Source organism: Aquila chrysaetos, chromosome 18, assembly GCF_900496995.4.
Source record: "Aquila chrysaetos chrysaetos chromosome 18, bAquChr1.4, whole genome shotgun sequence".
In the NCBI taxonomy this organism is placed as follows: Eukaryota; Metazoa; Chordata; class Aves; order Accipitriformes; family Accipitridae; genus Aquila; species Aquila chrysaetos.
Window position 1 is genome coordinate 25,253,010 of NC_044021.1, and position 27,141 is coordinate 25,280,150.

The window sequence follows — 27,141 nt, forward strand, 5'->3', positions numbered from 1 at the left end:
GCAACGGGCTTATCTCCGGGCTGGGAGGAAGCCTGTGAAAAAAAGCAGACCCTCAAAATGTTCCCCTCCTCCTCTGTCACTGAGGAAGCCTGCAAATTCTGGGCGTTGAAAATACCTGGAAACGATCGGTGAGTAAGAAACGCAGTAGGAAAACCGTGGTCCTGTTCCTCGTTGGCCAGCCTGGCTGGGTTTGTCTGCGATCCAGGGAGCTGGACCAGCCCTCTGCCTCCTTTATAGGCTTCGCTTTGTCAGTAGGTCTTCTACATTTTGCACACTTTGAAGCCTACTGCAAGACAAATACCGGAAAGCAAAGTGAGATGGTGCTGCAAGGGTGTCAAAATTGCCAAGCTGTACAGTCCCTGAGCACATGAATTGCAATATGAGCACTTGAACAGTCTTGAAAAGCAATGCTACGTGCTATCAAAGTCCATAATTAGTGGATTAAATTCTTCGGTCCTTAGATGGTTATAGCTCATGTTATCCAAGCATCGTGTGTGCACAAGAACATTCGTCACTTGCCTTGTCTTTGCACAACTAAAGCATGATTCTTCTACTTAATTTTGGCCCTTCTGCAGCCATATGAGAGTGCAGAAGACAAGATTTGACTCTTCATGTCTGTGCTGTCCAGATTGCTCTTGATGTTAGATTTCTGCGGGAGCTAGGGCTGAAGATTTGTTCCATTTCATAACTCCTGTGATATCTTTGGGGTTACAGAATACGTATTGCAGTAGATACTGCGAATCAATTTTGATTCCCTGGGAGCAGCAGTCAGTTCTTTTTCTAGTGCTTCAGGGAAAATACGTGTTTCATTGCCAGCTCATAAGCAAAAGCTTCTGCAAATTACTTAAGAAATAGAAAAAAATGCTATTTGGCTCACAAGCCTCCAAAAATACAAAACTGAAGAATATTTAACTTTTATTTCTATCCGGTATATGCGAACCCATACACACATAAAGTAAGTGCGTGCATATATATGTGTGCGCACATACACAGACTTAAGTGTAATGAGTTGTAAGACTTGGTATACTAATTCTTTTGCTGCTTTGAAGTTGTGGTGGGCAAGAGTGATGTAAGTCTCTTCTACTCATGACTGACTTCTCTGAAAATCCTGCAGGTGCCTGTTGAGTAAAACCTTTTAGAAACGTGAGGTCAGGTGGAGAAGTCCATCCTGTGGACCTTCTGTTGTGCACAGTTCGTTTCTGAACTGAAATGCCCGTTGCAGGTCTGAAATCTGTCTCCACGCTGCTGCATGCCTCTGAGCTGCAGCTGTCGCTGCTGCTGAATGTTTCTCAGCCATCTGAGCTTTTGCTATCCAGCTATTCTTTTGGAAGACTGAAGCAACTGGTAAAGATGATCTCTTCACTATTAGTTGGCTTTTTTTCCCCCGTGATAACTCTGCCTTCCACCAAGTTCCAGGCTGCGCTTGGACTCAGCTATTCACTTGAGGGCTTTCACCTCAGAGCATCTGCATGAGCCATTAACAACTTCTCCAGGCATCTTCTCCTTATAGTAATATCTCTCTGGGTCAGTAGTACTGGGAGGTTCAAATGTTCTTCTCAATCTAAAATGCTTATGTGTGAAATTGTCATATACAAAGAGGTTAGCAGAGAACTGATTCTGATTTTTTCAATTACGTACACTCTTGTTTGTTTTCTTTCTTCTGAGAAATTTCCCGAATTCATCAACTGTTAACCGTTGTGCGAAATGATACAGAGCTGTCCCTTGGGTTGTAGCAGTCAAAGGCTAGAACTTCCTGAAATTGCTAGAATCGATGCAATGCAAATTCAGGTTTTGCAGAAAGATATAATGAGTCCAAGCTCTGGCTAGATGGACCTCACCCAGGCACTGCACAAGGTCTCCTTGAAAGGGAGCGATGGAGATGGCTGCTCTACTCCGGTCCACTTTGAAAGAGTTCTCAGGGATTTTTGTTTATTTTTTCTTCCACATAGAGAGTAGGTTGGGATGAGGAAACACCTCATTGCAAAAGAAAAAGAAGCAAAACTGGTTCCAGGGCAGAAAGTGCCATCAACCACAAGGAGACTACGCTTTTTTGCATCAGCGGACAAACACGGCAGCAGTGGCTGCTTCAGAGAACTTTCCAGGAATTCTCCCACTGTTTCCAGAAACCCGGGCTGGACCTTGACAGGCCAGACAAGCACCACTACAGTCTGTTCAAACCATAGACTCACAATTGGACATACTGTGTTGGATCACCACTCGGTAGGAACCTGCAAACCTCCGTTTTTGCCAGACAAACTCCTGGTTTCTGCCCTATTGGGCATACAGCCAGCATTGCCAAGATAAAGGTGACCATCTCCTTTGCAGAGGGTTTAGACTTACCTTTTTGCAATCCAATATCCCAGATATTTCACACTATTTCAATGGTAAACTAAAGTCGTAAAGAGGAGCCAGCAGTGCTGAAGTCAAGGAAAGGTTTGCCGGAAGGACGTGCTAATGTGAAAGCATCTTCTTGCGCTATTTTAGTAGCTAGTTTACAAGTCCAGAGATAGCTGCTACCCTCAGCTGAGTTGGTGCAGACTTGCTGGCAGAGTCAGATCTGTGTGACAGGAGTCCAGGACCCCCAGTTGGAGCAGGGGCTCTGCGTGGGGCTGCTCCCCGGCAAAGATTCAGCGCAGTTGGGCGATCGGGGCCCTTCGTGACAAGTACAAGCAAGTGCCTGTGTGTATATTCATTTATTCTATTTGGGAAACCTACTGAAAAAAAAAAAAAATAGAAGCTTTCTCATGATGCTGTAGCAGGGTTAGCAAGCATTTTAAAGTTTCAGACTTAGAGTATGGCTGTGAAACTAGCTGGTGGCGTAATTAGAGTGAAAGAAGGCTTGAGAAAAAGAGAAATGAGAGGAAGGTTAAATATAACATCCGCATAAAAAAAAGATGAGCAAAGATGAATTTTGGAAGAAGAGGGGAAAGGGTGAGTGTGGGTGTGAGAGAGAGGGGTTTGTTTAAAACCGAAATGGTACAAATGAGTACTAATAGCCCAGGATTTGACTGCCATGGAAAAGTGTATCTAAAGAATACCCCACTTCGCCCCAAAATAATTAAAGTACAGAGAAAAATGAGAGGAGATGATGAAATGAGCAATGTGCTCATTAAACTTAGGTATATCAGGGGAGAGAATGCATCTGAGCGGTAAGCTCAGGTCAGTCTGTTTGTCTGTATTGATCTGCAGGGAGATGGCTGCACTGTGTGGAGGTCGGAGGTTTTGGGGGCCCAGCTCCACCGGGGCAGGACCCTCAAATCACCCTGGGAGTTAGTTCCATGCTCTATTGCCAAGTTCTCTAAGGGGCGAGGAAAGGGCTTCGGTGTTACCACTGGGTGGGGAGAGCTCCTGTAAGGAGCCCCCAGAAAACTCAGAAATATGGTAGAAAAGAAGGGGGGGGGGGGGGGGGGGAGTGGTCTTTGAGTAAATACAGTCACGTCACCTGAACTTAGTGAGAAATTTTCATCTCAGTTTTAACACTTCTCTTGCAGTGTAACAGGACATTCAGTAAAAATGAGAAAAATCAGAAAATATTATCCATTGGCTCTTCCCCAATTAGAAATTACCCAGAAAAAACACTGCTAGAAGGAGTAGAAGTGATCAGCCTTTGACAAGGCAGAGGGGGATTTGTAAAAGTTCATTTTCAAGGTTATATGATTGAAGAATAAAACAGGAAATCCCCTTACTTTGCAACTTTTCAAAAGATGGCATTCAAATTACATTTAGGATATGATCCAAATGCCATGAAAAATTTTTCCATCAACTTCGATGGATGTTCTAAAACAGGATGTGTTAAATCGGGGGAAATAATAACAGAGTCGCAAGTAAATTAACAGAAGATTCACAACACGTTATGAATCACTGTATTAAAGAATCAATTAGAGTCAGCTATTTAAATAAAGGCAGAGTAGTAGCAAAAAAAAATTTGAACTAGAAAAAATCAGAACATCTGCTGAAGTTTCCAAAGCTATATTTAATATTAACTTGGGAAAAGCACCTGGACTGAATGGTGTCTCATCAAAAATTTGTAAGTGTTTCCAGACCAAAATCACTTGGATACTTTTAAAAAAAAAAATCATCTGCTCAACTAAAAGAGAAAACTCCTCTCTAAACCCTTCCCTACTGCGGTATTTTGTTATGGGGAATATCACCGTCTTAAAGCAGAGAAGCAACAAAATGCAAATGTTTCTGTATGGTCCAGGGGTTTTTGTTGATTTTTACGATCTAGTACCAGAGTCTCTGCCCCGCTGGCTTCTGCACTCAAGCTGCACCTTCTGCCCCAAGGAACTAGTTTGCTGGAACAGGGCCTGCCCTTGTATAACAGTATAATTAGCTAACAGTGGGGTAGACTTTATTATTATTATGAAGAATATTTCAGATTCAAGCACTCAGCACAGAGGAGAGTATGAAAAGTGAGCTGACTTTTGGTAGAGATGCCAGATTTCCTTCCAAGAAATCTACAAGCGGATTGTCCATTTCTTTGGTTGTTAGGTGAATATTCAGAAAAAAAATCTTCTTTTGAAATTTAAAGCAAACTTACTGTCTTTTTTCACTTTAGTCAGGAAGGTACTAGGAGACAGGACTGCCTATGTCTGATCGTGTGAGTCGTGAAACGTTTGGTCAGCCAGCTAGAGATCAGCCAGCCATATACCTGATGTTTCAGTGCCTATATTTATGGTTCCTCTGATGATGAAATCTAGATTTCTGCAACGATGAACGTAGTTTCTCTGCTGTCAGTTAAGACCTTGTTTCGGGGAGGAGCTGGCAGATGCTTGTGATGCCAAACGAGGCTGTATCATGCTTTCTGTTGTGCATGGTCCCCTGAGCAATGCGGGCCACTGCCTCCCTGTGCCTATTTTCTGAAAAATGTCGGTGTTCAGAAAGCTGTCTGAAGACAGATTTAAATTTGATATGAAAAACTTTCATTGAGGGGAAGCACCACTGCAGGGGGAAAACCCCACACCTTGACACACTAAAACGATTGCAAGAATTCTTCTTTAAGATGTCTGAGGAGGAACATTTCTCCTAACATGGAAAAGACATCTAGATTTTACATTGCTGCTACAAAATGAAAATCTTAGAGTGGGAGAACTTAGCTTTGGTTATTCTTGATAGAGACAACTAGAGTAAATCAGCATAGATCCATCTAGATGTAGTGCAGCTGCACTGATTTCTACCTGTTCAGACCCTATACCCATTTATTTAAGAATGAATGTACTAGTTGCAGGGACAGTTCTTCTAGCTACACTCTTACTTGAGATTACCCCACTTTTAAGTACAAACAGACATTTCTGTGTATCTTTTTCTTTTCCTTTACAGACCTTTATTTATATTATGTATCTGTATCTCACATGCCAATGGAAATCAGGAAAGGAAATTAATTTGTATGAATGGACTTCATAAATTTAATGATTTACCAGTAATGAAATCCTGGTTTGCAGAATGAGAAATAATAGGGCTTTTCCAAAATATCTTAATCCTTGGCTACGATTAGTGGCATAAAATGAACCATTCTTTCCTATGTGTCTCAAGTCCAAGTTGTGCTCCATGTAGCTATGTGATATTCTTTCCAGTCTCATGTCAGTAAATAATTGCAGTGCTGCTCTTTAGTCTGTCTCTGACCTTCGCTATGCTTGCCTTTCTTGAGCAAAAGTTGGGAATTGTGACAGATTGATCTCCTTCTGTGATCCGATCTAGTCTAGTGTGAAAGGAAAGTTCGTTAATCCTACTCCCAAATTCCTTAACCAGTTTACATAAACGTACTATTCTATAAGCATATGTAATACAGCACAGCCATAACAGTGCTTAAACAGGATTAGGCAATACCTCATTTTCTAACTACTTCTACTTTTGCAGAAATACAAATTCACTTTCTTTATATTGTCAAGGGTGATTTTTTTGTAAAAAAAATTATTTTAACTGGTTTAGGTCTTATGAGTTTAGGCTAGAATATTGTCTAGTCTGTCTAAACTTGTCATAATTCTAGTTGTTGTTACCTGAACATGAACCAAAGATGATTCTTGTTTAAAGGAGCCTCTTTTGGGGAGGGGAAGAACCAAGTAGCTTAACATAATCTGGTTTTAACAATTAAAAATTGGCAGCTGAGCTGTGTACTCAAGCAAAGCAAGGATTTTTAGGTCTAGAGAAATGGTAGAATCTAGAAAAGAAAAACCACATGCTACTAAAACCCTGTGTATGGTTTTCCAGTATTCCTTAGAAAGCAGGTAGGGCTCTAGATCAAACTGTACCCGCACGCATATGCATGAAAGCCAACACACTGAAGTAAACACAGTGATGTGGTTGTCCTCTTTGAGTGGTAGGAATCAGAAGTAAGTCTGCTGACATCAGAGAAGTTGTGTATGCTTCAAAGTTCAGGCAAAATAAGAGATCTTCTTGCCTTTTTTGCATGTCAACATTAAAACATTTCAAATAATCTTTAGGGAATAACGAGCAAAATAGGGTGTTTACAACGCAGTGACTGATTCTTTCCTGCCAATCCATCAGACCTGTACCTTGTGCATTTATGGACCACCTTTACATACCTGCCTGTGTTTAGTAAGGACTTGATGCAAAGCCCATTGAGGTGAATAGGAGTCCTTCTGTTGTCTTCCGTGCTCTTTGGATCAGGCTTCAACTTACAATTACGAGAACCTATCACTTCATGCTCTTAAAAAAAGTAATGCATGAAAACCTCTAGTACTGGGTGAAAATTTAAGGGCCCAAAAGTTGATGCAGACACAAGTTACAGTTCCCGAAGTAACTGTAAAAGATTGTATTACATTAACATGTAAAGGTTAACGGCACATACAATAATCTGAAATACTGTCCGTATTGTATATGTAGTGTGACTGACTTGCAGGGTTTTAAGAACCCTCACTTAGGTTGTTTGGGTGTGCTGATATTTAAAGCAATGTTTGTGTTGGTTACAAGGCCTAGGCCAAAGGGATCTCAAGGAGCCCTACGTTCTTGCACATTGCCTAGTGGATAAGTATATTTTGGGTAAAAGCACCGTGCCTGTTTCTGTCCCCCTTTATGCCAGTAGGAAAGAGAAATTTCTCTCCTGGCGTAGCTGTCGTACAGGTATGTAAGGTCCCTTTGTGCCATTTTGGAGGTCTCTTGAGTTGCTGTACTCTTCCGTGTGGTCTGTAACAAGACCATGACAACACTGCACCGTGCGTCCTCCATGGAAAACGGGGTAATTTCAACAATTTTCCATTTTCTGTAATGTTTTTCTCTGAAGCGGGAGGCTTGCTTTATGTGTGCAAAGCTTTCTGTTGCAGCTCTCCATAGATAGCCATGACAAAGAGAAAGCATGAAAGCTTCTAGGGCAGAACATTCATCCTCGCTTATCTGGCCCTCGGAGACATTAGCTAATCGAGGCACGATACTCCATACAATAGGACAAGTGCTGTAAAGCTACCTCTGTTATCCCAGTGAGCGTGGAGACTTATCATTCCCATGGCCATTTTACAGGATTTGTTTTCTTCTGACAACAACATCCACAGCCTACGGTGCTATCGACTCCAACAATGAATCTGATGCTGGCTCTGTGTGTTATCGGCTCCCTAATAACTGTCTTTTTTTTTTTTTTTTTTTTTTTTTTTTCTTCTTTCCCACCCCATTTGTGAGAATTTGTCCCCTGGAGCTCTTCTCTATCAGGCCCCTGCAGCTGCTGTTATTTTAGATATGGCAGGAAGTAGGTACCGGAAAACAGCGAGAGCTTGCAGCGCTCAGAAAAATCTAGAAATTCCTCTGATTTACCCCAGGCTCTGGCTCCAATCAAAGCCGCTTGCAAAAAAAAAAAAAAAAAAGAAAAAAAGAAAAAAGGGAGAGGGAGAAGGGGGGGTGTTGGCAGGGGGAAAGGCCCAAGCAGACAACGGTGTCTGGGCTGCGCGTGTCAGGAAGGAGAGTTTCAGCCATCACCTCCTGCGGGGTACCGGGGCGATGCTCGACACAGCCGTGCGAGCCGAGGAGCGCTTGGCTGGGAGCGGCGTTCCAGGCGCTGCCGCCGGCACCCTCCCTCGCCGGCCGAGAAAACCCCTTCTCGCCTCCCCGGGGACGTGCGTTTCTAAAAGCTCATCCCTTTTTTTACGCTCTCCCCTCTCTCGTGTCCGGTGTGCGCCTAAAGCAGATCAGCTTACCCGGTCGTCCGGCGGGCTCCCATAAATGCTTTTAGCAGCACTTGGCAAAGGGCGCCAGCCAAAGGCACTGGTGGAAAGTCACTAGAGCAAGAAACTTACATCACTACTACTATTATTATTATTACTACCGCTATTATTATTATAATTTTACAGCTCAGACGGGATACTTCTTAATCTGCTAAGCAAAGACCTTTTTAGCCACTTTGAATACCTTTTAAAGCAGGCTGACTCTGGAGATGACTTCTAAAAAAAAAGAAAAAAAGAAGAAACGATAAAAAAAAACACCTCCAAACCTTTCAGTTCAGCAAGCGGTTTAGAAAAAAAGACACCACCACCCCCATACACAAAGACATACACGGAAAAGATACTACCTTTAGAACTGGTTTTAATAAAGAAATCTTCCTCTTTGACACAGCAGATAAGGAGGAAGATGTCCGCCCACAGACATCTCACACCATTAGCGATCTAGTTAACATCTGTAAATGTTTTAGGGAAAGAAATTATACTTTGAGACATTTATTTTTTAATTACAGGCTCCAGATGAGATTTGTTAGAGCAGGGAAATGTATCCCATAGCGACTGATGTCAATAGCAAGCAGTCCCTAAAGCCAGCCAGGATTGGGAAAGCCATGCTGTTTGCTGCTCTTGGCACTGCTCCCTGCTTTCACAATGTCAAACTTAGAACCGCCTTTATATGCACTTTCCATTTTTTTTTCCACAGTAGCTGTTGCCAGCAAGCTGTAAACTACCGTATATCACTCAGATTTAAGAACCTAAACTTTAAAACAAATTAAACTCTTGTTGACATTGTAATAAAAATCAGAATCGAACTGAACAGCTCAGTAAAACTGCACTTCAATTATTTTATGGATTTAAGATTGTTTTCTAGGATTCCCAGACTCCCAATACAGCAAAGTTATTTCCTCTTGGCAGATGTCTGGAAAAAAAAAATTCATTGAATGGATAAAATTATGTGGCAGACACTAGGTTGAAGCCTAAGGGGAGGAAATGGTGTCTCCCCAGCACCTGTAAATATTTGCTCTGTGTCTTGACCAGAAGAGCCGTTCGTCCATACTTTGAAAAAAAATGTCAAGGTATTTATTTTGTGAGTTTTTAAGAAAAGAGAATTTTCATCTGTTAAAACCCAGTTCCTAACTAGGTGTTTATGTGGTTTTGAACGAGAACGGCAAATATGGGTTACGGGTCTGACCCACCCTTCAGAACCACATCCAAATGCAGGTAAACGCATGCAGCGCACGAGTGCTCCCAGTCGCTGGCCTCTGCTTATCTTTCATCTCCCTACTTAGCAGTTAATGTTGGGTATTCTTTTTATAATTCTCTTTTTTTTTTCCCTATTCTGTAAAATGGAAACAGCGGTTTCCATCCGATTAATTGCCAGGTTTCCATTCTTTATAATGTTTCCTCTCAAAACAGTTTGGAATGAAAGTATTTCAGAAATGTGTGTAGACGGAAGCTACTGGAGATGATAATTTGTTTCATGTCACTCTGTTTTACAAAAGGTGTGGTGCACAAGAAGGGCTGTTGCGTGGAGCAAACAGCAGTCGGCTTGCGCAGCCTTTCACCAAAACCTTTGTGGCACCTAACTTGTTTTCTTTCATCACATCAGCAAAATGTCCTTTACGTCCCTAAGGCCCCTTGCGTTCCCAGGGTCTTCAGGTCTTCAGCAAGAGCTGACCCTTGCTGGGTTGCTCCTCTCACAAGGATGCTTCTGAAGATTGAGCCAGATGTTGCACATCTGCATGCCCACAGCTAGGTCCCGGGGTCTGCATGTTCTGGCTGAACCCCCCCGGGGAGCGCTGGTCCCTCTGGGCAATGTGTAGTTGTGTGGATTTTCCGAAACGGCTGTGTTAGGCTCCGTGCGTTCACCTCTTGATCTGAATTGGCTGACTTACCTGACTGAATCTCACGTAAGCAGCCGGTTTTCTTCATTGTAGCATTAATAAGTTTTTTAAAGCTGCTCTTGAATTGCTGTTAAAGTTCTTCCACTCATTTGGTTGCCTGGAGCACCTCTCGAAGTGCAGGCCAAATTCCTGCTGGAGTTCGGATGCGTTGCCAGATCACAGCCTGGGCCGTGGAAGCACCCTGTCATTTCTCAGCTATCGAGAAGCGAGGGTTTTGGAGTCCAAGTACTCAAAAAGAGGCAGAAAATAAGTCTGTCGCACATTGCGAATGGTTGTTTGGAAAGTGTAACGCAAACGTTCTGAATAAAATTTCAGGTCCTTAAGTGTGCTTCAGAGATGAGTGTTGTACGCCTGTGTTTGTCAAGTGCCTTTTTCCTAGTTCTCTAGTGCTGGCCGCAGGTTTGCCGTGCTTCATTCTTGGGGCAGAATAAATTTCCTCTCTAGTGGAGAGCGCTGAGCTTCAGCACGGTTCCCGTGTCAAGCATTGAGCTGCAAGGGGGAAGGTTTCTTCTTCCCTGGGAGCCCGGCTGTGATTCTTACTGAATTTTTGCAGCCATATCTGGTGTTTTTTTCTGTTGACATTGCTCTGTCAGTCCAGCCTAAGGAGCCATTCTGCAGCTTAACACAGCATGGGGGAGAGGGGAAAAGAGGAAAAGACATTTTGCCATGTTTGCAGCTCTGTCGCACTGGGACCATATACAAATAAGAGTATTCTTCCAGCTGCTCTAATTTGAGACGCTTGCTATAGGCGGTTTTAGCATCCGAGGGGTACTGGAGTCCAGCAACTGTCTGGACACGGTGGTTTTCACAGCTACGTCTTCTAATAACCTAATAACGCCCAGCTGGTGCTTTCCCCATCATGGCCCAGCTTGCATTGATATGTCTTCAGTGTCTCTCTATGAAATCAGCCTGCTTTGTATCAAACCTTCCCACCCAAACTGGATGGGAGTTGTGTCATGAAAAGATCTTTAGCTAGCGTAGTTAGTGTAGTGCAAAACCAACGCAAGAGTATCATTAACCACTGCCAGCGCTCTTCTCCAAGGAGCCACGGCGGAGAGGACGTGCATTGCTCTTTGAACTGCAGCGTTCTTCAGCAACAGACGCTGCCGTGGTTAAAATAAAATCCTGTGGCATTACGTTCAGCTCGCATTACGGTGGTGGCCAGGTCATCACGCCACAAGCAAATCTATCACCTGACGATTTGCCTGCATCATTTTTTTTGCAGGCTGTTTGCAGCCACCAGTGCAGATTCCCAGAGCTAGCCCTACTTCTGTGCCTACTGCTGAAGATTAGCAGCCCTGTTCCATCACCTAAGGATTTCCCCCAGCCAGCGCGACCTTTCCCAGCCTAGCCCCCAGCAGGCTCACAGGTGGATTTCTTTTCCCTTATCAAACACATTAAAAATTTTATTAGCCCCACCCAGCATTTCTCTTCCATCGAGCAGCGTGTGGCCGGCCACTCACTGAGTCATCTCATGGCCATCGTTTTATCTGCCTCAGCAAAACTCCTGTGAATTAGGGGTTCGCAAACAAAGCTCAGCCTTCACCGCAGCCTGGGTGGGAACGTGGCCCAGCAGTGGTCGCCCCCCCAAGCAGCACAAATATCGTGTGTTGTGTACGCAGCAGCATCCTAGTCTTGCCCCTGCCTCGGTGCCCTCTTTGCTAGATAATGTGAATAATAGCATTGATCTTTTCTGTATAGCACACGCTTTGAGGTTTGCCGATGAAAAGGGCTATAAAGGCAAGAGGTGTTGGTGATGGTGATGATAACGGGGCAAGTAGGGTGCATTTTAAAAAAACAAAAAACCCTCCTTGCTCAGAAAAAGATCAGGCAGACCCTGTTTGAACCTATCTCCAGGACACGTGTAGTGTTGAGGCCCAGTGTTACTCCTACTGAAGTCCATCAGGCTTTGAGGCTGGTTGAGTGGAGGAAGAGCTGAGTCTCTTGGCTGTTCCCTGCTGTGGAAAGCAAAGGGCACTCAGCAAATACTCCTGCGTGACCCATGGTGCTTCTTTCTTTCTTCCATTCATTATTTCTTTGCTTCATTTGATATGCCCAGCTGCACATGAGCTGTTTTTTTACGAACAGCAGCGCAAGGTGGCTCATTTTGGAGGATTCCAAGATGATCACTAGGGGCCACATTATTATTACATAAAGTCAATTAAAGAGCATACGTGCACATCCCATTGATTTGATTTAGAACTAACAAAAGCTTCAGTAATGTGCAATTACAAGAAACTTAATGACCCCTTTATATTGAATGCAACTTCTGTGGCACCTAATATGCTTTGATGAATTGCTCATTATGTGCAATGTTGGAAAAGCTTCTAAAAAGATTAATAATTGTATAATCGATAGAGAAATTCAGTCTTATTTGGCTTTTTTTAAACTCTGAAATCAGTTAAGTCATGGAGATTATGGATCGTCTCTTGCTCCCCTTTTCCCTCCTGTACCCCCAGATTATTTTTTTTTTTTCCTAAAGGTAATCTATCACTTTTCCAGCATGTGGAGAAACCCCTTCTGGAGTAATGTGAAGCGGTCTGGCCTGACAGGGATTGCCGTGTGAGGTCCAAAAGGCTGGTGCCAGCTGCCGGCAGAAATCGCCGGTGCTGGGCTGGATGTGTACGCATGGGATGCTCCTTTGGCGGGGCAGGAGGTCCCCGAGTAGCAGCGTCCAGCGTCGGGCTCAGAGCTTTGCAGCGTGGTCCAGACCCACTCCCCCTCTCCCATTCCCTGCCGTGGGCTTGGGGAGCTGCCAGCCCTTGGGGCCGTCAGGCGGGCTTCAACCTTGCTCTCCTAGCCGTGGGATGCTTTGAGAGCCTCGTGTCTCGAGCGTTGCCCGTGCCGCGGTTGACTGCAAGTTGTGACGTACAGCAAACCTTGTGGGATGGGTTCGGAAATAGGAAAGGGAAAAGGAAAAAAGGAAGTTTCGTTTCTGTTACGTTCGGGGTTTAATAAATACTGCCGGAGACGTCTGGAGGCAAAAAAACAGGCAAATGCAGAATTGCTTTAAGTTTGTTTTGATTTCGAATCCACTCTTGTCATGCTTCAGGGCATGATTCATGAGTTTTGAACGCGGGGGTCTGACAGCACTATTTCACTGCTGGGCGCTAAACTGGAAAGTAAAACTGATCACCAGAATCAGTTTGTATTACTGTATTTCTTATGGCAGGGGCAAATTTCTGTTGTCTCTAGCAAAGCGGTGCATGCTCTTCCTTACTCCTTCCTGACCGGTACCCACAAAGCTTCCAGCAGTACCGACCTTGGGTTTTGGCTGCCTTAGGTAGCATTTGCGTAGTTCTTCTGTCATGTGGAAATTTTGTGTAAAACGTAAAATATGTCTGTTTTGTTTCCCTTACAGATGCTCTTAGGAACGTAAACACATAATTTTGGTTAAAATGTGGTTTATTTGTCTGTTGCCCAGCCCTACCCTCACGCATGTGTGTATGTGTGTGTCAAACGTGGCTTGCATCATACCAGGGCAGAACCTGAAGCCTCTGCGCAGCCCAAACCCCAGCCGCTCCAGGCAAGGTTGGCCTCAGTGAGGGCTACTGAAAATTCCTGTTGGCTCTCTGATTCTTTGGTATAAAAGCTAAGCCAGGTTGAGCGCAGCCACCCTCAGACTGAGAGTAAAAATGAGCTAAAGTTTAGACCCCTGTGTGCTGGGAATCACTGCGGCTCTGCTGATTCCTGCGCTAATTCCCAGCAGCCGGGGAATTCATCCCTAAGTGTTTGCAGAGCAAGAGACGCAGGGCGTTCCCAGGGTTGCATATGGGAGGGATGAAAAAAATCCAAACCCAGGAGTTTTGGTGTGATAGGATGGGACTCATTTAGTCTGGGCACCTAGTCAAGAGCCCCAGTTAAATTACTGCCACACGGTGCTGTCATCGCGCTCCAGCGAGGAACCTTTCCCATTAGCCCTCCGCAGCGCAGCCACTGTGGGAGATTTTGCATTATTTGGAGCTGTTGAGCTAAGTAAGGCAGAGGGTAGAGCAGGTAGGAAAATGATTCCTTGTTAATGTCTGTCGCGCACAACAATACCGTCCACCGTGCCAAGCCGACGTTCGTATGGGAGGATCATGTTTTATTAAAACCTGCTACTTGTTGTCACTCACTTGCTCCACTGTCCTATTCGCTGTCTCCAAAAATAGCATGCCCTGTGGTGGTGGCTTATTATGATTAAACAGATAAAAATAAGTTTAAGGTTTAAACACATCCAGGACACCTGAGGTAATACAAGATCTGGCTTCTTTATGGAACGTGTGAAGTTATATTTTCCATTGCTTCACAAGACTTGTTTTGTTTGGTTTTTAATTCAGTAAGCTTTAATGTGATCTATAGTTTCGCATTACAGGCTGGCACCTCAGGAATTTGTATCACTGTTTTCTGATTTTTTTTTCTTATTCACAGGACAATACTTACTAGCTTTGAAAAAAGAACTTCTCTGACAGCCTTATTTTTCTTAGTGATTTAAGTAATAATTCTATGTTGTTTGCTGCAGCTTTCGTATGTCAGAAAGGATTGCTGCTTATTAGTGAGGAAGTAGGTACCGTGATAAAAACTGTAGAATTTTACTCATGTGATGGAGTTTATACCAGGAGCTTCATTTCTTTGCTCACTGTATATGTGTCTATATTTAGCCATTTTTCTCTTTAAATAAAATCAGTGCATGGCAATAAGGGAAAACATTTTTTCCTCCTGTATTTCTGCTTCCTCTGCATTCATTTGTGACTTTGAATTCCTCTTCAGTGATGCTAATAATGTGGCATTTGATCTGAAATGAAGGGCATATGAGAGCACAGGAGCCTGATGGAGCATGATGTGGCATCGCTGGTGGAAAAATCCAAGGGCAGTAATTACAGACAGTAAAGTGAACGTCATACTACGAAACATTACTACAGGTAGTGTCGTGTCAGCGTCAAACTTGTAGACTCACTCCAGAGTTATGTTTCCCTGTCCTTATTCATATGCTGAATGGCGACAGCGTGGTCAGAGCTGGACCCAGTGGGGAGGAAAACACAGTCCCCACTCCACAATGCTCGTGAGCAGCGAGCTGTTGCCAACAGCAGAAATTCAGAGCACTCAGGGGTACGTTTGCACTGTGTAATGAGGTGTGTGGAGAGATCCCTGACCTGGGTGTTGCTGTAGTTGTACCGGCGCAGGGCTTGACCTGAGCTAGTGAATTCTTCTGGAAGGCAAAAACGATGAGCCAAAGTGAGGCAGTTTTGCTTTCAGGACTGCAGCGCTTTTCTGGAGATTGCTCAAATGTGACACCTAGCTGTGCAGTATGACCAGCGTCAAACATGGTCCAAGCGTGGTATCCAAACATGGCATCGCGTTGCTTGGGTGGTTACACCCATCTGAAGGACGAAGCGTTATTGTCCGGACACGGCAGAATCCGGGCGTAATTTCACACAGGCTTTTCACACATGTGGCTTGAAAGATGCAGCTGGTGTTACTTGTATTTTCCATGACACGTGCACCAGTCAGAGCAGGTTGCTTTTGTTCCTTTTCGGTGAGAGAGCATTACGGCATCTGAACCTCCTGCTTCGGTTCTGCTCCGTGGTAGAGACGATGGTCCCCAGCGGTCACAGGTGGACATGAAGTAACAAGCAAAGGTTGGTTAGTCAGCTGTGGAAAAAAGCTTGATGTGACCCTGAAGGCCTAGATGTCTTGGGACATGCTGTGTGGCTCTTCCTATTGATAAGGAAACCAAAAACCATCCTGAAGGAACAGAGCTGAGGCTGTCGCTATTTACACAGAAACAGGGACGTGTACACAACCTCTCCGTGCCCTTTTACTTCAACTCTATCACACCCCTTAAAAAAGATTGGAGTGGAAAGCCGCAAAAACTTGCTTGTGAAAGAGAAGTGTGCAGTCGGAAAGGGGTGCAACAGTGAATATAACCCCCAGCTCTGCTACTCGGTCTCCTTGTACGAGCCTTTCTGGGCCGCTGCTGAAGTGATCTGAAGTTGATGGAAAGACGGTCGTTGACTTCCACAGCCTTCGGTGTGCAATGTGTGAAAGGGCAGCGGCTTAACCCGGCCAGAAACTGGAGCCTTACCATTATTGCTAACAAAGTGAACGGAGGTGGGATATGTTTTCAAAGTGCCGTTGTTCCCTGCCAAAACTGTAGACTCAGCTCTTCCTAATTGTGGGTTTGACCATGGCTCTCCGTTTACCTTCCATTTTTTCGGACTCTTGGGAGCATTGGCCTTTGGGACTATGAATTCTTCCAAGCTCTCCTATTTGTAGCCCCAGAGAGCTCCCCAGTTGTGGAAACCCCCTGCATGTGCCTTCTCCCCACTCCCTGCACCGCTGACCTCTCAACTTCTGTGATCTGAGTGGGATCAATATCTGAGCTGGAAGGCAGAACTTTGTCTCAGAAGAAGAGGTATTTTATTAAAACCAAAGGCCACAATGTTATCAATATTAGTAGTCAGATACAAGGAAAACAGAAATCTGCAGAAATTTAAAGTTTTGCCAGTTGATGGAATCCATGTACAGCCACCAAATGTTAAAAATACTCCCTTTCCTATGAAGTTCACATCTATATATGGAACCCACATTTGTTCAGATATGTCTGGTTGTCCTGTTCCGTGCAGGAACCCAAACTGTTGCATCAGTAAGACACTGATTTTGCTAATTAGTAAAGCAAAAATTTCCATTGCAAGGGCATTTTAAAGCAAAATTAAATACAAGAAGAAAAAACTCCTTATTAAACTAAAATGTGGTGTAACAGCTCACCACATCCTGCTACCGTGGCATCTGCTGTTTAGCAAAGGAAAGGTTCCTCTTTCAGACGCCTTGACAGGTAGAGAGGTCACGTGTTACCTGCATTTCTCAGCACTATTATTTTTTTGACTTTCTGTCAGTGGAAAAGCTGAACGTGACAATGGAAAATAGCAGTTGAGGGGAGGCATTGTGGGGAACTGTAGGTGTTAGCTATAAAGGCGATGGTGACCCCCCTCCCCAAAGCCAGCAGAAAAACAGTGAAAAAAATCTGATGACAAAGGTGCTGTAAATCATTGTACTCAGCTGTTTGTCCTGATAGGGATCAACCTGTTGCTTTAAAGGAAGTGTTGTGCTAATCTGGGCATTGAAAATTAAACATCTTGCATGCTATTCCAGATCTGCTGCTAAACTGTATGCAGGGCCTCCAGCAAGCCAGGTAATTCTTTAGGTCTCATCTGTCCTGTCTGTAAAATGGGTCCTTTTGAGTACTCCGGTTATGTTGTTTTAAAAATGAGAGCGAAGCCTTTGCAACCTTTCTTTGAAAAATGTTGCGCTCATGCAAAACACAACTGCTCCTGGAATGGTACTACAGACGTGAATGGACTCGTATCCAAGCAGCAGCAGAATCAAAGACTGGCATTTGCTTTAGGAATGAAACTCAAACCCAGGCCAAAATACTGCTTGCACTGAATACTGCTGTTCTGTGGAGCACACACAATCCTCTTGTAGTAACAGGCTTGTAAGCCAAAACTTGAGCATTCAAGACAGCAACCAGCTGACTCTCCTCAAGTATATAATAAATATTTTGTTAGAAAGGTGGGAACTAAGAGAAAAATACCAATTATTTTCTCTGCACAAGCAGTATATCTTACCTCTCTGGGGAGTTCTGCAGTGGTCCTACAGGACTGACTGGAGCCCTGAGGATACCAAGGGGAAGGAGTGTGATGGATGGCAAAGGAGATGGTGAACATGGAACAATCAGCTCGTTCACACGATACATAAATGAAATTATCAAGAAACAAATTTAAAACAAACAAAAAAATTACTTCTTCCACCAGCACATCCTTAAACTGTGGAACCTGTTGCTGCAGGAAACCGTGAAGGCCAAAACAAGTTCAGAAGGTTATTAGAAAACTTAATGGAAGAAGGTTCAACAAAGTTCACTAGAAAGAAAGATGCAGACCTCCTCTTGCTCATGAAGCCTTCCGGCAGCATAAAGGTGTGCTAGAGAAAGCATCACTGGAGGTGTGCCTGGTTCCTATGCTCTTTCCCAAAGAATTGGCTACTGGCTGGTGTGGTAGATGCGACACTGGTACAGACGGATGTACGGGACACTTCAGCAGAGCCATACTTCAGTAACAGAATTTTTGATTTGTTGTTGGGAAGGACAGTCTTGGGTCAGCCTACAACAAGAATATTTGATGTTTTCTTGCCAAGAGAAACAAAAATGAGTTTTGGGTCAAGCAGAACATTCCAAAACATTCCATTTGATCCAAAATAAAACATTTCCTAACATGCAACAAAAGTGTTAATATGTTTTGGAGTATTAAAAGAAGCAAACTTCCAGAAATTTGAAATAAAAAATGTTGATGCTAAAGAAAGACATTTGAAACTATTTGAGAAATGTAATCTGTATTTTCATGTCATTTTGACTGACCCAAAACTGCATTTCCCACACACACCCCCCAACAAGTTTGCCCCCTACGTCTGTTTCTCGGACCTGGAGGGAGAGAGGAGTGTCTTCATGGGAGTGCTAGACCCTGCGGCTGGAGGTGGCGGGGAGCAGCCTTCGAGCCAAACCCAGCAAGCATCACCCAGCGCGTTTCGTGTGCTCTTGCCACCTGGTTTCCCCCCGTTCCCACCCGCCAGAGGGTTTTCCTTCCAGCCTCAGGTGCCTCGGCGGGCAGCACGGGAAAGCCCGCTCTCAGCACACTTCCCCTTTCAGCTCTCGTGTTTAGTGCTCCCTGCTAGCCGTCTGCCTCTACGAGATCGGCTGCTTTGCCAGATCACGTATTGCCCCACCTGGGCCTTCTGCATGCACCGTTGTCCCTCTGTAGGTTTTTTCCACTGTGTTATTGGGAATTTTTGCATTTCCGACGCTGCGGCGGGTAAAGGGGAACAGGCGACAGTGAAATAAAGAGACCGTTGTCTGAGCCGCGCTGTCCATGGGCCGCCATGGATGAGAGAGATGTTGAACGTCCTCTTGGTGGTTTTGGCCCCGTTTGGTTGTGAGATCTGGTGGCAACAGGTGCGCTTTGGTTGAGGTTCAGTTGTCTCCGAGTCCACGCTGACATTGCCTAGTGACTTGTTGAACAGCTGTCAGATGTTGTCACCCGAGGACACCAGCCTTGACTGCTGCTCGTCAAGGTAGCAGAAGTCCACCTCTGTTAAGAAAATAACGTACAACAAAAGTCAGCAATAAAGCCAAAGGTCTAATCTGTATCCTGTTGGAGTTGATAACAAAATGACGAGTGATTGCAGCCGGGGACAGATGGGTTTGGCTGGAGAGAGCGTGACCGAAGGACCGTGGTGGTTTCATGGGCCGAGCCAAGGCAAGCGGGCTCCCAGCTGAAAGGAAAAGTCACGTCATCTCTGGGGTAAGCCATGTGTCCTACGGCGCCCGAGTGACAGAGGATTCAGCTGAGGGTACCTAGCGTGGCTGGAAAGGGCAGCCTCTGAGTGCCTAAGCCGATTTTGGAGATGGACCTTTGGCTCTTAGACTGGCATGTCATCAAGTTGCTTCCGAAATACTTTTACTAAATGCTTTAATAGGGGAAAGCGTGGGCTGGCAGGCTGGGGCATGTTACTTTTGAAAGTCATACTGAATGAATCAAGCAAGAGTATCTCAGCGTGTGCTGTAGCATTAGTTTGAGATTCAAGATTCCCGAGGGCTAATCCTGACTGGGGTGGGGAGCTCCTTTGCTTTTCCACCTCCCTGTCCCCATCTGTGAAATACCGGTGATATTTATGTTCGCACTGTACAGAAGCGCTGTGAAGATTCATTATTTAATGTTTCTAAGCACTAAGTAACTGTACAAAGACCGAGGATGGCCTTGAGTAGTATCTTAATTTTATTTGCTGTAACAGAAACTTTGAGGGAAAGTTAGCAAAACTGTGACACTGTCTGGCCCATACGAGGATTTTTTTTCATTGTCACGCTCAACACCAAGATACCAGAGTGTGTTTTTGCTGCACACCCAATGTTGCTTTGAGAAGTTTATCAAAGCAACTGTCTTTACAAAAGCATCATGGAAAAATCATCCCACAGAAGAAGTGTGCTGTTTGCATTCAAGGCAGAGACTCGGTCCCAAAAGCTGTCCGGACTCTTGCAGCATGTAAATGGGGTAGCACTTCTTGCTGTGTTCGGATGCATGCAGGGCAGTCTTTGCCGCAGAGCAGGGCTTGCTGCTCGAATTTGTTTCCACTGTTGGGTAATAATTAAAGATGAACCCCACAGCACTCTTGAGAGAAAGAACTGCTTTGTCTTCACATCTCATTTCCATACCGCTCTCAGTTTGCTGCCATAAATAGGTAGTTACAAATACAACCGATATTTCCTTTCTGAAGCATGGTGTGCGTATCCATTGGTAGAAGTGGTTTCGGTGGCCAGGACCTGTGACACAAATCCTGACTGATTCATGTGCTGCAGTTACTAAATGGGCAATAAGTCTGCAGGAAAAAAAAAGAAAAAACCCAAAAAAACAACCCCCAACTAATTGCTTCAGGAAGTTGGTTTTAGACAGGCTTGGTCTTCTCCAGTAAACACATGAAGTTATCTGGATGGTGGTGAACAACAGCCCACGAGGAAAGGAAAATGCGGGCTTTTCCGTGGTGCTTCCATGACGTGGGCATGTGTTTCCCACTCCCAGCAATGTTAGGGAAACTCAGAAGCGGTGATAGCCCTTCTGATGGCATTTTGTCTATCTTCATGTAAATCAGGTGGTGGCAGTCGCTGCAGGGGGGTGGGGTGGAAATGAAAGGGATGTTGTGTAGTCCACTGTAGATGGCCTTTGCCAGGTTCAGTCATTTCCCGTCCATCTGCCAAAAATCACAAGCTGATAAATGGACATAAGTGGAGTGTGGGAAATTGTATTGCTTGATGATCTGCAGGGGAGGGGGAAAAGAATGAAAGACGACTCGTGAATAAAGAAAACAACGCTTTATCGGTGGAGATGCAGGCTGACTGGCCGATGCTGAGATAGCGGACCTTGTTTATTCTTTCCTCTGACTCTTGCCAAGGGTTTTAACTTGCTCGTCCCTCCCATCTGTCTGTGCAGACAGGAGCGAAGACTGCATGTCCATGTGTGTTGGTCACCGCAAAAGGAGGGTATATATTTACATGTGTTACCAGCTCCAGGGAATGGGCAAGCACACAGCAGTTTTTTCTCTTCTTTTTTGTTTCCTAATACCGTCCCGCAGTGGAAAAAATCAGCACGTGAAGTCGTATTCTATCTAGGCATTGCAGCTGCACATACCCAGGTTCAGTGGCTGGCAGCTTTCTGCCACCAGTACCTACCATGGCTAACATACTTTCCAAACGGCTCTTTCTACGGAAGGTGTAGATTATTCCAAGATTTCCTGTGGTTCTCTTTGCTTTACATGTCCGAGCCAGTTCTAGAGCAAATGAAATGTTTTATCTGTAACTGATTTGAAATGTTAAATATGTTTGATGCAATCAAGGATCCAGGATGCTGCTGTTCTTGTGATGCCTGGTTTTACATGGTATTTAGCATGTTAATAACCTTGGTTAATCCTGCTGATTTGTGATCAGCCTGTACAAGCTATCTCGTGATGTTACGCTTACGGTTCAGAGCTGTACTGAAGCTGTCGAGGAATGGATGCAAGTTTGGGGGGGCTGTGTACTGAAGAGACCCTCCTGCAGCAGTGGGATGCTAATGGATTCCTTTTCTCTTGTCTTCTTTCTTTGCAGTAAATGAAATTATAAGGAATGACCTTTCCAGTACCAATGTCCATTCGTAGCTTGCAATACGGGCCTAGTATGAAATCCACACACACTTTTGACTTAGCTGGCGTGTCAGCTCAAGTAGAGAGATACCGAATAAACTGAAGACGTTGCCTGGTACCACTCTGATCTTCCACCTTACTGAATGTCAGGAACTGAAGATTTACCTCCTGCTTACACAGAAGTAGCTCCTCAACTTCAACTGATGAACAGAACAGCTTCTTTAAAGAAAATCATCTCAAAAGAAAGAGGGAGTACGCTCCGAGACGGCGCATTTCATGGGACAAAACTAGGAAACTCAGCAAAATCTGAGTGCTTCTTCCCAGTGCTGATCTTTTTGGCATGGCACCGCTGGCATACAGCCCTGGAAGTGCCTTATTTTACCAGGTTTTGGCATCAGGGCATTTTTAATAAGCTTTGAATTTGCTACCATTAAAAGAGTTGGTAGGTGCAGAAACTATAGAGCTTGCATTCTGGAGAGTGTTATTGGAAAAAAGCATAGGACTCTGCAGCAAAGTAGGGAGAGCAATCCCTACTCCAGTAAGATGTGTTTATGAATTCCAGAATTTCTTCAGCTTTTCCTCTGCTGTAATGTACAGCCTATTGCCTTATTCTCAGTGCATTTCAAAAGCCTCCTGATTTGTCATCATCTCAGCTTTCTTTTGCGTATTGTCTTTATTATGTGCTAATGAATCATAGGATTGTTAGTAGTAGCATGTTAAGATTTTGATTTTAATCCGGCTTCAGTCATAGCACAAGTGAGTTGAATAGCACAAAATAAAAAAGGTTGATGGACAAAAAATTGAAATCTATCTTTTACATGATAGATGAATGTGTATGCATGTACATACATACTAGTCTATATGCATATATTTATATATGACAAATAATATAGATGATTGCCTAGTGAGGGCACTGAATTTAGCAATAATTTCAATTTCTGAGAATGCATTTCAGATCCACAACAAATATTTCAGCTACTTCTTTTGAGGGTTTGTTGCACCTAAAGCAGGTATGCATTTTCTTTCCTCATGCAGTTAAGCAAGCACTTTAGATAGGCAAGAAGGATGCATACAAGATACATGTTATTTACCAAATGACAAAATATGAGTTATAGTAACTGTAAATACCATTATGGAAGAGTGTAAAATATTTGTTCAGTTATAATGTTATTATTCCGCAGAAGCCTTATAACTCTCTGCTACATGTATGAAAAAGAATATTACCAAAAAACCACAAAGGTTTAATATGCAGCGCTGTATAGTGTGTTTTCAGATTAGCTAATGTTTCTAGAGCTACAGGTAGGCATGTAGTGTAGCCTTTAACATTGTATTTTTTACAATCAAACGCTTATTATATAACTAGCAACAACCTATTATTTCATATAACCAAAAAAAAAAAAAAACCCAACTAAAATAAAATAGCATGACTTAAATTAAAAATGTTTAACATTAATATTGTGCCTTAGGAATCTGTGCCCCCTTCTGGAAATACACCTGAACTACACCTCCGTGCTGGGGTGGCCCCTTAACCCTAATGCAATGAAGATTGAAACAGGTTTCACAAAAAGGTGAAATCCTCCTAAGCGTTTTAAAACATTATTCTGTATAATTATGTCTTACTTTCTTTAGAAAAAAATGAAAGCCATATTTGTCACATTTGCACATTACTGTGAAGACATGAGAATATAATATGGCTATATGTACATAATATGCTGTTATTGGTCCTTATAATAGTCTGTTATTCCACACCTGTTTAATCCCAGTTATTTACCCTGTATTTAGCATTGTAGACATTGCATGAAACATTTCTTATAGACTGCCATATGAAAAGTTAAAAAGCTTGACAGATGTCAGCTTGACTTGTAGCTAGAAAATAGATCCAATAAAGCAAAATGTTTTGCTGGAAGCTAGTCTTAGAGTGGTTCATTTTATGTTATCTTGACAAATCTTCCTTTCTTATATAAAATAAGCATTTTTACATTATATACATATATATAAATATATATCTCCATCTCTTCTATTTGAAGCTGTTTGCATCCTGCTGCATCCTGCTAATATAACCATCTTAGTATGGAAGTAAAGTCTCTTGTCAACAGACTCTTCTTCATTTCCCCCCTGCATTTAAAGACGTTGCTGCCAAGGAGAGAAAATGATATATGATATAATTCTCAGCTTTTATTCTCTCAGTATTTCAGAAATGTCAACAAAGTGTGCATGGAGGAATCTCTGGTTATGCCAAAGCATTTTTTTACATATACATAAATACCTTGGGTGAGGCTTTTATGATACAGGACAATACACACACACACAGACACACCCTCCACATGTTCACATTTCAGCAGTAATTTTAGCAAGGTTTTCAACTGTATGGTTTGGATATGTTGCACCTCCTTCATCCTTGTTTTCCTCTTTAAGCTATTTTGGAAAAAAAAAAAGAACCCAACCTGTTACTTTTAAGCCTGGATAATGGAAGATTATGCATCTCTTGTATATGTATTCATAAAATAAAAATGAAAGCAGAAATATTTCCCGTATGAGACTGCTATCTTGTTTTTGTACGCGTGTTGTGATTGTTGCTGTCAGTTTATGAAAACGGTTTTCATCAACCCTTTTGGAAAACAAAGCAAAACCAAAAAGCCACAACGCTCTGAACTTAGAGCGTAGTCCTTATAGGTATGTTCAAAAAGTCTTTTGTCAGGGATGATTCTGACTATTAAAAAGAGCCCTCTGGGTGAATTGCAAGTGGTGAAACAAACTACCTTACTAACCATGCAACAAAGTACTCGCATCTGTGTGTATCGCTCGGACAACAGTTTCTTTTGCTCTCCCGGGAACTATTTCTGAAACGCGCGGGCTGGGAAGGGTAGGCTTTGGCTCTGTGGTCTTCGGTGCGGTAGGTACGAGAGCTGTTTTTGTGAGGCTGGAGGCTTTCGCGGCCCGGCGAGGGGAGGCTGCCCGCCGACGGGCAGAGGGGATGGCTCGCGCGATGGAGCTGTAGGATGGCTCTGATCTGTGTGACGGGTCCTACTCCCGGCATCGCCCCGCTGCTCTGCCCCGGAGGAGAAGGGCTGTCAGCTTAGTCCAGGCTGGGCTGAACGCAGGTCGGGGTTTCTAGTCGCCTCATCGGGTGGTGCGTTCGTACGTACCAACATGTGGCACCCGGTGGATGGGCCAAGTCGTACAGAAATGCTGGAAAAACCTGAGCTGCTTCGATTTCTCTAGACCAAAGGCAACTTACGAAGTATGTAAGCACAACAGTGTGCCTACCACAGCCGTCCAAATTTAGGTAAGCATTTCAAAAATTCCTCAAGGAGACACAAATACGCATTTAAGCCTTTGTTGAATGAAGACCTTTCTCTGCCTTGGGTTTGTCTTTCTGTGAGTACGGGGTGAGACACCCTGCTCGCTCTGTCACACCTGGTTTCCCTGGGGCTGCTACGGAATCCCTCGCAATTTAAGGAGAGGCAGATGCTCCAAGCCCATTAAAACCCAGATGCGGCCCAGCTCTTTAGAGATCAGTCAAAACGCTCTTTCTCTGCTTCCCTGTCTGGAGGGTGGAAATAGTGATGGTTGCTCCTCATGTGGACAGCATGAGCCGTATTGTTGGTGAGGTTCCTGGAAAAAGGAAAATACTGAAAACTCAGTCAGATATTCCCTATGTCTCCTGGAGACTGTGGCATCATTTTGTACCAAATCAAAATGCCTGGTCACAAACTGAATTCATCCAAGCAACACCCTTCGGTCATCGTGCTACCTGGCCTCCTCCAAGCTTCCTTTCCCCTCATTTCCACACATCCCCTCCTCAAAGCACAGCAGACCCGAGCACGGCTACATTAACTACATCTTGTCCAGACTTCTTTAGGCAAAAATAGCCTTTAGCAAACTCCTAGCTGACTACTTTCATTCATAACCAAAACCGAAGGTGAATCCCACACATCCATCTGGTACTGTTTGACTAAATAGCCTTGCTGGAGTCATGCCTTTGAGATTTTTCCTTTCCAGCTGAAAATGGCAAATTTCAAGGAGTTAAGTTTCTTGGACAGAGCTGTACTGCCTTGAAGCTAAGCTTTTCTTCAGCATGTGTGTAATTTTATTGCATTCATCACTGTAAATCTATTGAATTTGTCTCAGTAAAAATAAAACAAAAATCCCTCTCATCAAGTATATTACAGAGGAGTGTTAAGGTCAATGGCATAAGATCTTTTTGGTTTCCGTAGCTCTTTTTTAAACAACTGGTCTAATTTTATGTCATAAGCAGTGATTGGACTGCTCATCAAACTAAAGCAAGTCCCATCTTCTCCACCTTTGCACATGCTTGCCCAATATGGAGGTCACACATTTGCCTGTTTTATTTTGCCCTTATTGTTTCCTCTTTCTCAGCAAGTTAATGTTTTTCTTCTTTGAGCCTCTTTCCAAAAAAATAAAAAGGTTTTGATTCTCTTCTTTTCAGGTAGCCAAATAATTTGTTCAGAGCAGATCAGTTACAGATTCTCATACTGTTGGCTTTAATTACAAGCCATTCTTGATTCCAAAACCAGCTTTTTTTTGGCTGAAGAGACTGTATTTTTGGACTGTGCAAACTCGTGGAGCTTTAACAATTCAAATGGTTGCGTTTTCAGGATTTAAGGTGACGGGTAGTATACCTAGCACTTGCTGTCACCCATGGGCACATTAGCTTTTGTCATTTAAACTGTAAAGTTGCTGACCGTAGCGCTTCCTTAGCTGCTTTCAGGGACAGGCAACCCACAAGCCACTCTTTGCAGATGTGGCAAATTCATTTTCAGTCGTTTTAGGAAATCCCTTTTTTTTTTTTTTTTTTTTTTTTTTTTTTTCAGCTTGGGGAAAGAGTTTCCAAAAATGCCGTCAGCATCAGTTTCCAGCACCTCTTCTGAATTAGTTTCGCACCTGCGGCTCCTGTACCCAGCCTGTTTCCAGCGCTGCTGATGGAGGGTTTTGGGGTCGAAAATAACACAGAGCAAACACCCACAGCGGGTCTCTGTGGCAGAGCTGTCCTAGCCCAGGGCTTACTCTCAGCCCCATGGCCAGTTCACGGACTTGACTTCGCCGGTCCGTAGCTGCTCCCGTGGGAGGTTGTTTGTCTGCCAGGCCGGAGGGTCCCAGGAGAACAGACTCTGCATTTTCAGATGCGTTTTTAGGCCCTGCACTGGTGATATTTACAAACCTGGTTCTGGGGTGCGAAATCTCCCAAAAACACCCATGGGGGTGGCAAAATTCAATGCTGTGTTGTTCCCATCCAGCTGGGGGGACAGTCCAGTGACACCAGTTTCATGGTACTGGGGGAGAGCAGAGACCTCTGGGCCTCACCGGAAAATATTTCAGTGTTTGGCAGAAATTTGTTAACTGCAAGGTTTGGGGTT

At 43.8% G+C, this 27,141-nt stretch overlaps 1 protein-coding gene across 4 annotated transcripts in view; it reads left to right on the plus strand.

Annotated features, from left to right (window-relative positions):
- NFATC1 (nuclear factor of activated T cells 1) overlaps positions 1-24,286 on the plus strand; it is a 114,711-nt gene extending 90,425 nt beyond the window's left edge. For all 4 annotated transcript variants that reach the window (XM_030042057.2, XM_030042059.2, XM_030042061.2 and 1 more), the window contains one exon: positions 21,729-24,286. In XM_030042057.2, coding sequence (XP_029897917.1) covers positions 21,729-21,778 — 50 coding nt within the window. In that variant the 3' untranslated portion in view covers positions 21,779-24,286. The remainder of the gene's footprint in view (positions 1-21,728) is intronic.
- Positions 24,287-27,141: the final 2,855 nt, after the last annotated feature.